The sequence below is a fragment of the Pezoporus flaviventris genome, unplaced genomic scaffold (genome assembly GCF_033815535.1).
Source record: "Pezoporus flaviventris isolate CSIRO_AGI_PZ_B2104156 unplaced genomic scaffold, CSIRO_AGI_Pfla_v1 ptg000002l, whole genome shotgun sequence".
Classification (NCBI taxonomy): Eukaryota; Metazoa; Chordata; class Aves; order Psittaciformes; family Psittacidae; genus Pezoporus; species Pezoporus flaviventris.
This window is the reverse complement of record NW_026892550.1, coordinates 91,978,891-91,995,144: the sequence shown is the minus strand read 5'-3', so window position 1 is coordinate 91,995,144 and position 16,254 is coordinate 91,978,891. Positions and strand designations below refer to the sequence as shown.

The 16,254-nt window shown below is 41.7% G+C and overlaps 1 protein-coding gene across 1 annotated transcript; it reads left to right on the top strand.

The window, feature by feature from the left end:
- The first annotated feature begins 3,653 nt into the window (after positions 1-3,653).
- FBXO7 (F-box protein 7) lies at positions 3,654-14,971 on the top strand. The gene is made up of 9 exons (XM_061445083.1): positions 3,654-3,920; positions 4,963-5,242; positions 6,259-6,486; positions 7,887-8,028; positions 9,122-9,205; positions 10,321-10,413; positions 11,339-11,515; positions 12,172-12,209; positions 12,574-14,971. The coding sequence occupies exons 1-9, from the start codon at positions 3,799-3,801 to the stop codon at positions 12,976-12,978; spliced, it is 1,569 nt and encodes a 522-aa protein (XP_061301067.1). The 5' UTR covers positions 3,654-3,798; the 3' UTR covers positions 12,979-14,971.
- Positions 14,972-16,254: the final 1,283 nt, after the last annotated feature.

The window sequence follows — 16,254 nt, the reverse complement described above, 5'->3', positions numbered from 1 at the left end:
AAACAATGCATACTGTAAGTGGCAAAAAATCTGCATCCATCACTTCCCTCAAGGAAAAACTCCTTTATTTCTATTTGTGTACCTTTCTCACCCTAGTGAAGTACCCTACTTAACCAGTCTGTAGATACCAACCACATCTGGTTTCTCCTTTGCTGACAGTCTGCAAAAACTTTAAATAAAACTCGCAATAAAGATTACAGCTGAAATCTGCCCAAGAACTAAGAAAGCTTCTGAGGAAAAAAGAGAAGTCACTATCACTGTCTTGTACAGGTTTAACACAGCCATAAAACCACACAAACTGACACTCTATGACTTAAAGAGTACCTCTGAGGAAGAACTGTATCCTTGTCTCACCTTAGTCCTGCACTAAACTCTCCAGTTGCATCCCACAGAGGAATTTCTTTCATTTCCAAATATTCAGAAAAGAAACCTCAACAGGTAACAAACACAACACAAACAGCTCTGAAACATGATAGCAAATACAGTGTCTCCCAACCTGAAGTCCGGAAAGAGCACTTCAGTTTCACGAATATCTCTGCTGTTATCACAGAACTGGGACTGAGTTTTTCAGTTTCTCTCTTGCTCCTTTGTTTCTAGTTACTCTGCAGCACGCTCAAACATAGGTACGTTTTCTACACCTCACTCAACAATGCCAAATCAAAAAGGACTCGATAGCTTCAAGACTTTAACCCTTCCTACACACTGGTATTCCATACGGAAAAGCACCTCTGAGGGAAAAGGAATACAAAATCTATGTTTGACAGGAGAAATATATTGGTGGCATACTTAAAGAAAGCAGCAAATAACAAAGACACCAGTTTGATAAATGACATAAAAGCAGGTGATCTCCACCTCTCCACAACCACAGGAAATACCCACAGAAAAACTCCAGTAAGTTTTTGTTTGTGGCTTCCTCCATTTAGTGTGGAAAGCAATGCTATCCACTTCCCAACTCATGAGGCAGCAGTCACTCCAGCGCAATGAAATCTTTGAACAGAATCCATGGGAGGAAAACGCTGAGCTTACCCCATAGGTTATATTTGTGAGGAGGTCTGGGACACCCCTAATCTTCTGAAAGCTTTGCAAAAGCACTGTGTTAGCACAGCTTTTCCTGATTGTGGCTTGCCTACTGATGCCCTTCATACAGTCTTTCAAAGCCTTGGAGTAGAGTTGCCAGAGAACTATTAACCTGTGCCAGTCTGCGAAACAAGTAACACAGCTCCAGAGCCTAAACAGAATCCGTTAACAATGGATAACTCTGTTGGAAGGCAGTTGTCTGATGAACTGATGGAAAAAAAAAACCTTTCCACTATTTGGATCCGCTGAGTTCATGTTGCTGACCTCTGTAACTGCCCTAGCAGACCACCTGAGCCAGGACTACTACATTCATCTTTACCAAAGTCCATTTAGCAAAAAGATAATCAGTGTTCTTCTAGCTTTGCACTGCACACTGCCTTCACGATCAAGAATAGTAAGGGTGCTCTTAAGCTGGTCCCCAAGAGACAGGGGAAGACTTAAGAAATATCTAGACCTTCAGCAGGAATGAAGCATGCATCAGTTGTCTGGGATCTACCCAGATTCAGACCTGAGTCCATCATTTGTGTATATCTATTCTAAGCTTTCCTCTCTGCTTCCAGCTGTTTGGCTCACTCATTAATCACTTGTGCAACTGAATGTACACATTCAGTTACTTTAATGGAGGTGGCAGCAGCATGAGGCACTCTCTCAACCTATGCAACTCCTATCCTGGTTTTACATAAATTGCAGTCATGTAAGAAGTCACCACAGATTCCTAGAAGGTGGATGCAGTAATCTCACTAAGAAAATCCTTCTGACCCATTTTGTTCATCACAAGACATAGGAAATCTTCCTCTGAGAATCCTCCTCCATGGATGGAGCCTCTTCTTACTACACAGAAATTTGATTTTGTGCTGCTAATGCAAAGGTATCAAACTCTGTCTTTGATATGCCACTTCAAAGACTTTTGCTCTGCACACAATTCAGCAATTAAATACTGTAAAGAAACATGTAGATCAAACATGGTGGTAGCTAAAAAAGTCTGAAGCAGTCTGGCAAACCCTAGGAAAAAACCTGAAAGGCCCTTTGCTCCATATGACGCTCAAGGTTTTCATCAGAAACAGAGATGTCAAAAGCCACATTAGCAAACTTCAGACACCACTTAAGGGTCATCTTTAGACAACCATCCTGAGACGGTGTAAAGCAGAGCTCCACTAAATACGTTAGCCATAGAGCACTAGAATAATGGGCTTTAAAATGCCTTTTAGGAATAAAGTTGACCACCATCAAGTTGCAAGAAGTCAGGAGGTTCTTTCCACTGGGCTTGATCTGAAACTCCTCCCCCACTGGCACACTTAAAATGGTACTTCAGATTTTCACAGATCTCCTGATGATGCTCCAGCCTTCTCATTCCACCACCTCTCACATCTTCCAGTGTGACTGTAGTCATTCGTAATATGAGTATCCTAAAGGTTAATATATACACATATGCATTTATTTAGATGTATTATAAAATACACTCTTTATAGTGGCAAATACAGAAAGAAAAATAATGGAAAAGGTTCACACTCAGTTTTCAGGGGAAAAAAAAGGAACTAATTCCATGAGGTATATAACTGAAGCAGAGACCTTTACTTTTTATAGTTCCCTACCATGGGAAGTTGACTGCAGGTCAACAGGACTCCAACTATATTAAGTTCCAAATTTCTCAAGAGAAACCACCAGGGCTATCAATAGGGTTTTCCTTCTTTGGTGGAATGGATCCTATTGCTTGTGTTTTACACAGACCATGTAGGGGAGAAAAACCCTCAATAAAGTACTTTGAGTCTTTAACTCAACCATGTGTCTTTAACAACCATTCTGAGCTACTTATAGCCAGTTTTCCTTAGTTATCATACTGCATATTATTTTAATGAATTAGACTTAAAAATAATTCACAATTTCTGATGAAGGTGAACTATGCTGAAAGTCAAAATTCTTCTGAATAGAACCATTTCTTCAAGCTTGTAAGCACACAGGTTTCCTGTACTATTTTGACACAGTGGTCTTCCCAGCCTGAGGTGAAATTTATACATGGGCATTGGAAGTCTCCTGCTTGCAGACTGAAACAAAAAGAAAAAAACCCGCCACACTCCTTTACAAAACTAACCGCTTTTGAGGGCAGCATCCTTCATCCCTTCCTCTAGCACGCTTCCATAAACTTCACCAACAGTTTAAGGCCCAGCCAGCAGAACACTCTCTCAGCATGTTTTAGAACGAGGGAAAAGAGCAGCCAAACAGAACCCCTCCACACCACATGGCAACAGGCAAACAGCGCGCAGAAGCCACTCCCGCCAGCGTCCATCCCCTTCCACGCACGGCGGGGATAAACTGCTGAAAGGAACGGACCACCGCTGAACTACAGCGGCAAAACCGCCTCAGTAACGGAGGCGAAGACGAGCAGCAAACACCACACGAAGGAAGATAAGAGCGGGCAAACCACCCGCTTCCCGGCGCATGCGCGGCACAGCCCGAGCGCCCAATCATCGATCGCTGCCGGGCAGGGCCGCCGCGCAGTCCAGGACGCGGCACGCCGAGGCAGCGATCGTGCGCGCGGCCGGCGGCGCGCTGACGGGACAGCCGCTGGCCCCGGGGGCGGTGCCGGCCGGGGGCGGTGCCGCGCCAACCAAAACACCGGCACGCCCCGGCAGCCCTTGCGCCGCCACCACCGCCACCGCTTTCCGGTGGGGCCTAGTCTAAGGGAGTGAGGCGGGCGACCCCGTTGCCGCCGCCGCCATCGCCATGAAGCTTCGTGTGCGAATGCAGAGGCAAACGGCGCCACTGGAGGTAGAGGGGGCGGAGCCAACGCTGGGGGAGCTGCGCGCGCAGCTGCGCCAGAGCCTGCTGCCTGCCTGGGGGTACAGGTAACGTGCGGAGCGAACCAGATCGGGGTCGGGGGTGGGGGGGAATGAGGGGGAAAAGCGTCTGGGGAAGGCGGTGGCCGCGCGCGCGCGGGGCTTGGCCTGGCAGGGCCGTACCACGCGTTGGGCGGGGGGGTGGTGGCGGCGGTGCTGCCCCCTGCAGGGCGGGTGCTGGCGGTGAGGCCTGTTTGCGGTGTCCCGCCGAGGGGCACCGGGACAGAGCCCGCGTTATGGGCAGCCCATCGCGGGGGTTATAAGCCATCCCAGCTGGAGGTTTTGCCTTGTTCTCGGGGTTGCTGACTGGGTCTCCGCTGCCTGAGGTGGGGGTTTGCGTCATGGCCGGTCGCTGCGGGGATAGAAAGCGAAACTTGCTTTGGGAGAAGCTCACCTTTTGATTGGGTACAGTGTGCTAATGCTTCGCTATTGAAACACATTGGTAGCACCGCACTGTGCTGCCCAACAGCGTGGACAGGGGAGATCTGAAGTTACCTGCTTGTTTTGCCACAGTGGGTGTGTTACATAGCTTATACTGGATAGCTGCTTCTGTGCTAACCAGTTTTGTTTCTGTTTGGTTTTATTGTGCTTACTCTGAAACATCTTAGTACCCGCAGTTGTAACTAGCATTCTGGCCTTTCGAAATGAATGTTTTGCTTAATGAGAAAGCAGGGTGGTCGAGTCTGCAACACTCTCTTGTTTTTAAATAATCTCAGCTAGTACTTTATTTAAAGCTTGTTTTGCCAGGCGTGATACCTTCTAATTTAGAGGGCACTTGTTTGCTTTCCTTCGTAACTGTTTTATAAACACTTAATGTAAGTGAAGTTATACCTACCAAGTAGCTACAGCCACTTAAAATGTGCTTGGAGAAAAACATAATTAAGTACCATATTTTTTTTCTTCACGCTTCCTCTAATATATGGCTGATTATTAATGGATTAAAACTCATGGCATAATACTGTTGTAGTATGCAGTATGCATTTCTAACTATACCTCTGTGTGCAGTTACCCAGGTGCAGTCCTTATGTTTCCTTACCTTTTTGTTTTGCAGTCCGGATACTAGGTTTGCAATAACATTGAACAGAAAAGATGCTCTCACAGAAAATGAGAAAACATTAGCTTCGTATGGGATTGTTTCTGGTGACTTGATATGCTTGCTACTAGAAGAAGCAGATGGACAACCCAATCTACCTCCTTCGTCTACTTCTCACCCACTTCAGAATGGTCATGAGCCATCCAACCAAAGTCAGGCCAGCAGGCCGAAGGAAGGGCAGAATGAGCAGTCTGATCACCAGAAAACTCAGGTGGAAGTTCAAAAGTGTGATGAGAGGGTAAGTACATAAGAATTGAACTGTCAACACAAGGCAAAACAAAGAAGTTATGTCAGTTGCTGTTCTACACAGTAGAGAAGATCTTTAGAGCATTGGCTCCTTATACTTGTCTGATACATATCCAGTTATTTGGCTATGTACGCTGTGTATACATAGCCAGTTATTTGACTATGTATGTTCCCTGTTTATTTAGCTGAAAGATTCTGACATCTTCCTTCAAAATTATAGTTGATGATGGCAAGAAAGTTTCAAAGCAAAGGTCATTGTAGAAGAGCTCTGGAAGTCTGAAAATCTGTTTAACTGGGTCTGTGTGCTTTGCTGTTAGTGAGAAAGGAAGTTCCATGTGTGGATGGCCATGCCAGGCTCATAAGGGTGTCTTGTGCCACTGGGCGTGGATGTGGGGTAGAAATAGCTACAGTTCCTTTAGACAGTTTTTTCATGACCCTTCGCTTAGATAGATCGACTTACATTTTTCATTCAACACTTCTTTTTGTGTCTGTGGGTGGTTTTATCAGTTAATGTGATAATATGGTATGATTTAGTACAGAAGGAAGCCACGATAAAATCACTCAGTGATTACTTTTTTTTTCCCCCCAGCTATTTAGGCCTGTTGTGTTTCTAAGTGGCCCAAGTTATTATTTTGGTTACTTGCCATACATGTTGGCTAAATTTAAATAAATGATACTGTAGTGAGTAAATTGCTCCTGTGCATGTTGTAAAAATTCTAATGAAGGTTTAATACATTATCACTTTGTCTTCAAGTAGTATAGTCAGTAACATGACAGACTTTTATGGAGGCCTTGCATTATAAATATCAAAAATCAGGGAGGCTATTTGTGTAATCCTGGTCTCCAGCTGGGATATGAGAAAATGGAGGTGTAATGAATCTCTTCAATATGGGAAATCAGTACAGGAGACTTGGTGCCTGTGAGGACTGGAATAAGCAGACTAGTAATGTTGTTGATGCATATAGATGTAATTTTCTGAACAGAGGTATGTTTTTCTCTCCCTTGAAGGCAGGATCCAGCCTAGAATTTCCTTCAGGATTAGTCCCAGAAGATGTTGACCTGGAAGAAGGTACAGGTTCCTATCCCTCCGAACCCATGCTGTGCAGTGAAGCTGCTGATGGTGAAATACCACACTCCTTAGAGATGCTTTATCTTTCTGCTGAGTGTACCAGTGCCGCTGATGCCTTGATTGTTCTACTACATCTTCTCATGATGGAGACAGGCTATGTACCTCAGGTAGGTGTGGAACCAAACAGGAAGTTCCTTGGTCAGTATATGACAGTTGTGAAATACCATGGGAATGTGTGATACAAGATGCATCTGAAGATCTGCTTCTGTCTTTATATGTCACAGAATTATAAGAATGGTTTAGGTTGGAAGGGACCTTAGGGATCATCTAAGTTCCAACGCCGCTACCTGTGTTAGCTTAGGCTTTGGTGCCAGTAACCTACAGAGGTGTTGTATTTGAGCATCTATGGCAGTACCTCTGTTACCATGTATAAATTCACCTTCTCCCCTTAAATTTTCAGATTTGAATTGTATGATTTGCTAATGTGTGCCTGAATATCATAGAATCATAGCAAAAAAAGACTTTGTCTCAGAGAAGATGTTTAAATTCTTGTGTCCTTTCTTGCAGTGAGGCTAACTAGGCACATGTGGGGGTTGCTTTAGGTGTCTGGTTGGCCGATACCAGTTTAATAAATCTGCTAAGTTGATTGCATGCACATAGCCTGAAACACTATCTGAAGAATACATTTGCCACTGGGAAGAATGTTCTTGTCATTGAGTAGGCTTGGCAGTAGAAAAAATGATTGTTTTGCAGATTTCAGGGGAAAGAGTGAGTCTTATTTGTACTTGCGATTTTGTTATTCCTCTCTGTGATTCCATTTGAGCCTCTTCATACTGAAATTGAAAGGAAAAACTGTTAGTCTGCTCGGATGTTCAAATTAATTTCAAGCTATGGTTCTTCAAGTCTTGTCAGACATCTAAGCTTCACATAAAAGGTGCAACAACGTGTTTTATTCAGCAAATTAATGTACATGCAGAAGTTGTCAGAATGTTGAAATGTATGACAGAAAATAAATAGGTGTGAGTGCTCATAGAACAACCTTTCCTGTCAGAAACTTGGACAGGACAGAAAATTTCTAAGCTTCACCTTAGATTTGCTGTCACTCTGGGGAAAACAGTATGTATTCATAGATGAATTGGAAGGGACCTTAAAGCTCATTCAGTTCTAACCCCCTGCCACAGGCAGGGACACCTTCCACTAGACCAGGTTGCTCCAAGCCCCGTCCAACCTGCCCTTGAACACTGCCAGTGATAGGTCAGCCATAGCTCCTCTGGGCAGTCTGTGCCAGTGTCTCACCACCCTCACAGGAAATAATTTTTTCCTAATGTCTAATTTAAATCTGCCCTCTTTCAGTTTAAAGCCATTCCCCCTTGTCCTGTCACTACATGTGCTTATATCTTATGATTATAGTCTGTGTCATAATGTGCACTGGGACTAAACTTAAGAGTTAATTGCAAGCATAAATCTGGTGCTTCCTAACTTCTAATCCTCTTTTTTTTTTTTTTAAACCCTTCAGCTTTGGTATGTGGCTAAAGTGTGTCAGTGTGTTATCTCTTTGCGTTTTTAGGGGACAGAAGCCAAGGCAGTATCTATGCCAGAGAAATGGAGAGGGAATGGTGTCTATAAACTACAGTACACACATCCTCTTTGTGAAGAAGGTTCTGCTGGTTTGACTTGTGTGCCTTTGGGAGATCTTGTTGCTGTTAATGGTAAGATAGTTGAGTTTTTATCCTGGGTACACATTGAATATCACTAGTGTTTAGTGAGTGAGAACTTAAATGTGCTTCTGTGCACTCTGTTTAAAACTGCAACTTGATTATCAGTGTTGCTGAGGTCAAGAGCTGGCACTTCCTAGTGCTGATGGCATTTCCTGGATCAGTGTTAACTGTTTCTCTAATCATAAAAGATCAGTCCTTAGGGGATTCAGCTGTCCTTTTCATTGCAATGTGGTAGAGATCTGTTTCTTGTCTCATTTCGTAGGACCTTTGGTATACTTGCCAAATATTAAAAGAAGTAGCTTTGTTCCGGCTACAGTATTTTGTCTTTTCTTATGTTCTTTGCAAGACTTATAAGCAACTTCCAGACTATTTGTTCTTTAGCTTTAATTTTTCCTGTAGCATGCTGGCAATTTACCCGTGGTCTATTTTTTGAAGCAACTTCCGTATCACTTGGAGGGGTGTTTTTGTCTTTTTCCCCATTTTCATATTTTATTGAGCATTAGAAAAATTCCATGTTTCTGCAGAGCCAGTATTAAACTGGGACTTGATTTGAATTTCAAGGTATCCTAAATTAAATTCATTATGTTTGTTTGTAAAATTTGTAACTGATTGTGCCAATTTGTATGAGCACATGTATTTTTCTCAGAACATGTATACATGCTGGTCAAATTGTTTTAACCAAGTCAGGTTAAGGTTAGATGGAGGACAGTGTTACAGCTACCACGCATATAGTGTTCATATAGTAAGTTGGTTGAGTCTTTAGTTAATATTTTTTTAATGACTGGCTTATAATAATGGCTTTCTGTATAGCTTCTGTAGCTGTGTTACATCTCTTCTCATGTGGTAGAATTGTGCTTATTTTCTGTCACCAAGGTCTTTGTTTATTCCCTGCTATTTTATATTCCATTTTGTTTTTCTGAAATTATTTGTCTAACTGCTTACTATTAGTTAGGTATTTTCCTTGAGGGGATATGGTAAGGAGCAAAGTCGAGCATCTCCAAAGAGTAAGGCATTAACGAAGTAGTCTTTGTCATCTCTCAATGTGTTTTATGTTTTGAAATGTCTTTTTTTCTTGTATTTGCAGCAACATTAAAAATCAACAAAGAGATTAAAGGTGTTAAGAGAATACAGCTATTGCCAGCATCCTTTGTTTGCTTTCAGGAGCCAGGTATGATTGAGCTATGATACCTGTAGTAAGTAAACTGTAAAGTAAAGAAGTGTCACAGTGGATAGGAATATATTTCAGCAGAGGAACAAAATCAGTATAGAACAGCAAAAAAAAGGAATAAAAGTGTGGTTACCATTTAGCTTAACTACAGCTTTGTAACGAAAGGAATTCAGATTGTATTTGTTTACACTTGCTGTTACAACAATTTAAATTTCTTAGATTAACAGTGTGAGGAAAGGGCTTCACAAAGCCCGATTCATCCTTTGCCCCACATGCTTATTATTTATGAGGTCCTAAGCACATACGTGAATCTCTGGGGCAGCAGTGCTGTATTATACCCCCTTTAAGCCTGGCAGCTCAGGACTTCAGAGGCTGATAGTACCTACACTGTTGTTGTGGCACCATAATTGTTACGTACTTTTTGTCAGAAAAACATGTGCTGACCATGTAGCACTCTCCAGAATGCTAAAATTAGAGGAGAGACTAAGGTGAGGGAGGAGAGAAGGGCAGACAGATGTTGGTCCTTGTGAGCATAGACCCAAATAACCTTTTGTTCTCTGAAGTATGTGAACAGCTTTATGGCAGTTGAGGCTGACTCAAGGTGCTACACTGTGTCCTGGGTATCCCCAGCTGCTGATGTACAAGTCTAGCAGAAAGGCTTTAGAAGAATTAACTGAGCACTGAAATGTGTCTGATACAAAGATGGAGTCTTCTGGCTCCCGTTTCTTCAGAGAACAGAGTAGAAAACCATTCCTGTCAGAAAACTGAGTATTTTGGGCATTTACAGCGTAGGCACATGTTACACGTGAGCTTTGAAATCTGACAAAGGAAGCTCTGCCAGCTTAAGAGTTGGTTTGTTTCTGAAGAACTCAAGTATTTCTTCTAGTGGTGCCTTTTAAGGCCAAAGGAAAGCCTCACCTGACTGTGGAACTTGTCTGGTTTCTCAGTGAATTACTTACTGCATGCTAGTTACATTCTAACTGCATAGCTGTTCTCATCAAGATTACAAGCAGGTTATAGTTTTGCTTGCAAGAAAACCATTATTCTTCTTCTCTTACATCATTTTTGCATTACAACCTCCTGAAGTTAAGCTTTTTACCTCTCTTCTTTGACAGAAAAGGTTGCAGGTGTTTACAAAGACCTTCAGAAATTATCCCGTCTCTTTAAAGACCAGTTGGTTTACTCTCTTCTGGCAGCTGCCCGACAAGGTGAGAGAACATATTTACAGTTTGGGATGGTACTTAAGTTTTGAGGATGGAAGGAAGGACTTCTATCTGAAGCCTTGAGGGAAGAGTGTTAGAAACTGCTGTTCAGTGATATAAATAGTAAGCATAAAGTAATCTATACATTCTAAAGAAATTATATTAATCTTTGTATCCTAGAAAATGTTAATATAGTGGTAATTTCCTGATTTTAATTTTTGATTGCTCTAGTCTCACTTGAGAGACTGAAGTGGAGTGGCTGTTTTCCACACTTAGCAGTGAGAAAATCACATCGCAATAACTTCATGGCAGTAGATCTGTAGTTTTGATCCATTTCTTTGGCAAAGCAGAAAGACTTGTATTGCATCATGTTTGGAATGATCTTCTCAGTAACCGGTCATTGAGGGTTTGGAAAAGATGGTAGGAAGTAACACAAGCTGGTGTTTGTGCAGCAGTAGGATGCCAGGCTTTCTCTGCATAGGTATTGCCATAAAAGTTCTCATCTTTAAAGATTACTCAGGAGAATTTTCTCTAGACTTCAGTGCAGGAAGGTTTTATGTGAAGTATGTGCTCTGTATTTGATGTGGTTTTTGTGGGCTCATGAAGTTGGGAAGGTCTTTTTTTGTGAGCTATCCCTTTGTTCTGTAGCCTGTAAACATAGTTAGATGTGTGGAATGTTTCTGGGGCTTAGTGACCAATAGCAGTCAGTATAAAGTGCCATCTGCCCTATTTTGTGCACTCTGTAAATGCACTTAGAATTGCAAGAGATCTGTTCTACAAGAATTCACATCAGTGCTTTGAGAAAGTTGGTGTAACTCGGGCATCAAATTGAAATGATTTAAGGGAAAGACTATAATGTCCTTTCTTTTAGGGCCTTTAGAAATAAACTCTGCACTGCTTATGTAATTCTTCTGTTTTCTGTACTTTGTAGCTCTGAACTTGCCAGATGTGTTTGGGTTAGTGGTCCTTCCTCTTGAGCTCAAGCTTCGGATTTTCAGACTTCTGGATGTCCGTTCACTTATCTCTCTCTCAGCTGTTTGCCATAATCTTTACACAGCTACAAACGACCAGCTTCTATGGAGGTTCATGTATCTGCGAGATTTCCGAGGTAATGCTGAGACACGTGTTTTTGTACTTACATTCTCACATGAGCAGAGGGGTTATGTGTGACAGATTTTGATAAGATGCTCCTCAGGCAACCACTTATTATTATTAAACACTATGACTAAACACAGTAATTTGTGGTGCTAACCATACAGATGATCAGGTGTAATTCATGTGGATTCACAGTTTTCTGCTGGGAAAACTGTTGACAATCTGCTGAGCCATTACTGATGAACCACATAGTTCTTCCTGTTGTGTGGTGCAGACTTACCTTGTTTTCAACTGTATCCCCTGCTACCTTAGTGTACCAGCTGTTGCAGATACTAGGAAGTAAAGAGATATTTCTGCTATAATTTCTCACAGTAGATTGAGGAAATAAGGTGATAGAAATCAAAGATGGGACAGTGTTTGTGGGATTTCTCTGCTTAGTAACTTCTGGAGGTGATGCTTTATGTAGAATAGGCGTGCAAGTAGGCTACCTATTGAATGGTCCTGGAGCTTTTGTATTTTTTAAGATACTTTTTATGAGAAATGTATTGACCAAAAATTTTTTAATCTCTTGGTTCTTTGAATTCTGAAAAGACTGTGGATATCTGTAGCATGAATGCTGCTTAAAACCAAAATAGATTGCTCTTCTTAATTTTTCACTTCTCGTTGTAGATCCTATTGCAAGGCCTCGTGACACAGACTGGAAAGAAGTAAGTGCCTTTTTTTATATAATCTCTTGGAGATTAGTGTCCATGGGCTAATTTGAGAATAAAGCAAAGGCTTTGGGAGGCAGAACTTTGAGTTAATTTTTAGTTTAAACTGTGTTGCTCTGTGTACACATGTTGAGTTTGTTCAGAGTAGAACACAGCATCAAGTTAGATGATGCATGTCCAAATTGTGAGTTACAGGTCTTCCAGAGATGCTGTGTTTGGCCTTTGTCAGGTGGGGGAGTTGCTGTTCTGGGTTTTCAGACTGGTGAGGAGTGCTTTTCTGCTGCAGAACTGAATGCTGTTGCTGAAGCTGGAATGCAAAGCAGTTACAGAGCTTTAAGATGCCTTTGTTTTCTGTCTGCAGCTATACAAGAAAAAGTTGAAACAGAAGAAGGAGGCCCTCAGATGGAGGCACATGATGTTTCTGCCCCCTACACCACATCCAATCCCCTTTCATCCCAACCCATTCTATCCTAATCCCTTTCCTCCCAACCCATTCCCATCAAACCCAATCTATCCCCCAATGATCATTGGTGGAGAATATGATGAAAGACAAACACTTCCATATGTTGGAGACCCAATTAACTCACTCATTCCTGGCCCAGGAGAAGCACCAGCCCAGTTTCCTCCATTCAGACCACATTTTGACCCAATTGGGTCTTTGCCAGGAGCAAACCACACACTTCCAGGACGAGCTGGTCCCAGTGACAGGTTTCCACCTAGACCCAGCCGAGGCCGCCCCATGGACATTCGCCGTGCATTCATTTGATTGCTGCATTTTCCTTCAGTGAGTTTTCTAGTCCCTTAGGTTGCTTTTTAACTGCAGGAGATTGCAAATCGCAGGCACTAACTTCCGCCTTCTTTTCTGATTGTAGCAAGAACATGTGTGCATGGTAATGTTTCAACCACTAAGGCTGGGTTTGTTTTATGCTCTGGTAGTATTGTACCACCTGGCACTAAGCTCTGTTTCACAGAGCTACAATGTAGGACAGTTTGTTTTGCTCTCCCCTGCCTTTGCCCTTAATAATTGTCTGTGAAGTGCTACTTAGAGACCAGAAGGATACCGGCCAAGTAATTTGCTGCATCAGATAAAGAGCACTTTAAATACAAACCCTATACTTGTCTGTCTTATTTGAAGAATTTTATTAAATTGCCAGGAAAAATGATGTTGTTTTAAAGTCAGCCTGGCTAATAATCTTTATTAACAAAGAAATGTACAGAGTTCCATGTAGAACAGGATACTGCCACTGTTATGGTAGATACGGGTTTGTGGAAATTTTCAAAGATGTTTCCTTTTTTCTTTAATGTTTTATTAGGTAAAAAGCATTTTTGTATTGTTACTTAATACACAAAGAGTACAGGGAAGGGGTTTTCTTTACAATGGAAGTAACAGAACACAAATCAATTTGTTTTACGAACAACTGAGTAAAGTCATGCTACAGTGCAACTCAGAAGTCTGAACAGAAGCAGAGCAATTTTACAAAGAACCAGCAGCAAAACTTTAGTCTTCTTCCTTGACCTTACAAATAAGGAGCTGTAATACATGGCTGCACTTAATGTGTGTGAACTGAAACTGGTGCAAAAATCTATCTTTTCTCCTGCATAACTTAAGGAATTGAATAGGTTGACCTGGTTACAGTGGAAATGGGAACCCAGCAGGAGAAGTGGAATCAATTCTGACTTTACTGCAGTAAATGCCATTTAATTCCCTTGCTTGAGTATCAAAATATGTCTTGCCAAGAGGAAATGTGTTGTAGGAATTTATGAGCACCTTTCAAGTGTTGTCTTATTAACTAACGAGCAAATGACAAGACCACTGTTAAAGTTGTCTGATCAGACCTGCAGGCTGATGTTGGAGCTGAATTAAAGGAAGACTGGAATGACTAAACTTTGCTAGAACTTCTTATTTCTTACATATTTTTTTTAAGATGGATTGACCTCAGTGTTTCTGTAAATGTAAATTGTACTGATGACTGTTGTGACAGCTGATACTGTTTTCTAAAATATTTTTGGAATTCCACTAGTGAAAATGGAATGACACTTCCTCTTAAATACAAGCTATTTAATGGGTAATACTTATGTGCTTTTTCAGGTGATATTTTAGTGATTCATCATCTTGTTTTGTATAAAATCAGCTGACTTCGGTAGGGCCAGGAAGTTTTGCCATTAACTCCAGTGGAAGTAAAATATAATACCTTATTTTGCTGTCAAAAGTTGTATTGCTTCTTTCTTCCCTTTACTATTTCACAGCAATGGCATGTGCAAATCCTGCCATAATTAAGCACCTAAGAATCTGGGGACACCGGTTTCCCTTCAATACCAAGATTAGCTTCAATTTTTAACATCTTCCTGCAGTGGTTGAATTGCCTTGTTCCAATGAGTGTGCCCCATGCTGCTCTATAGTTGAGTCCTCCCTGCCATGAAAACAGCATCGTTATACTTCTGTCAGGCTGATGCCACAGGTTCTGTTTACCCTGGATTTTGTCATCTGAATGTTAGTTTTTTGAAGAAGTGTACTCAGCCTTTTTACAGATACACCACTAAGTGACCTGAAGATATTCCTTCCTGTTCTTCATTGTGGCTTCACATTATAGTAAGGTTATTGTGAGCGAAAGGTAAAGGGATGTGACTTAGTCTGAACTGTCAAGTTCCCTAAAGAGGTGTCCCCTTCATTCCCGAAACAGGATTTGAAATATATCAAGTGAGTATCTTGGGACCAACAGTGTTAAATTAGATGACAAAATAGAGGAAATACTTGAAAACTAGCTCAACAGCTCTGAAGTCAGGTATGTGTGTCATTACTGTTTGAGAAGAGACATCACAAAAAGTGACATGCCTGAAGGTGAGTGTTTCTTACCTGTACTGTTCACCTGTCTCCAGCACTGTTAAAGTTGCTTAACAGTGTTGGATACGTGTGGATACGCTTGGAAATAAGGAACTATAGTCCTTGGTTTTTCTATTTATTGTTTTAGCTTATTCAAGAAACTTAAACCAACTAGATGGTATAACGTGTTCTTAACGTGGGGTGTAAGGTCTTGCATACCTGCCTGTCGATAGTGAAAGGGGGAAACAGCATTGCAGTTATGAGCAGGACTGCTGTTCTTCTGAACCTTGGCTTTATACAAGACTTGTAGTCTCATGGGAATCTGTGACATTCCTCTTGAAATACCACACCTAGATATTACAAGAAAGTTAAGATGCGTCTCAGGCTGTATCTAAACAGCAAAACAGAAACTGATTTTCAGGTGGATCCAGCTCCTTGGGCTGGATCCAAACAAATTATTATTGTTTCCTGGCTCCCAGGTGGAGAAAATTGAGGCATGCAGGACAAAAGGGAAGCTCTGACCAGATGCTCCATTTTTCCAGCTGTGTGAGATCCCAAGGCATGTTCTGGGGCATTGACGGCCCTGCTATTTAAATGCAACTTCTATTCATTGACTTTCCTGTTGCCTTCTTATTGCCCTCTAACTCCAGCTGTTCTATTTAAGTGCCTGAAATACCTCTTGGGTAGACTTTAGTTCCCCATTCATATAAAAGATACCCTTTTTATTCCTCCCTCTCTTGCTTTGTTAGACTGTAGGGGTTTTAGAATGGGAACGCTGCCTTAAAGGGTATAACACAAATACGTGATGATGCATTTGTGAATCTCCTGCTAGCCGCAAAATCTAGTTGTAGATTGAAGTGTACTGTTGGAACACTTGCAGAACACGGTATAGAATTTCAGCATTTTGACTTGGAAAATTGACTCAATGCTTCCATTAGAGCACTTTCTGAGGCTAGAACTGAAGTTGCTTTTCAGGATCTATAGGAGTAACCAACCTAAGCTGAAAGTGCCTGTTGCTCTCACTGTTTTTTGCAAGGTGGAGCTAGGAGGAGGGGGGATGCCATTCTGTTTGCTTCTTCCTAGAAAGATGACAGCTGGAAGCTGAAAGCAAATGAAGAGATTTGAGCCACTGCTGGGTATGAAGTCAACAGTGCTATCCTGTAACTGTGGTCTGTTGGAGGACACTGCTGGTGTGTTGAAATGCAGCATCAGCAAATGATC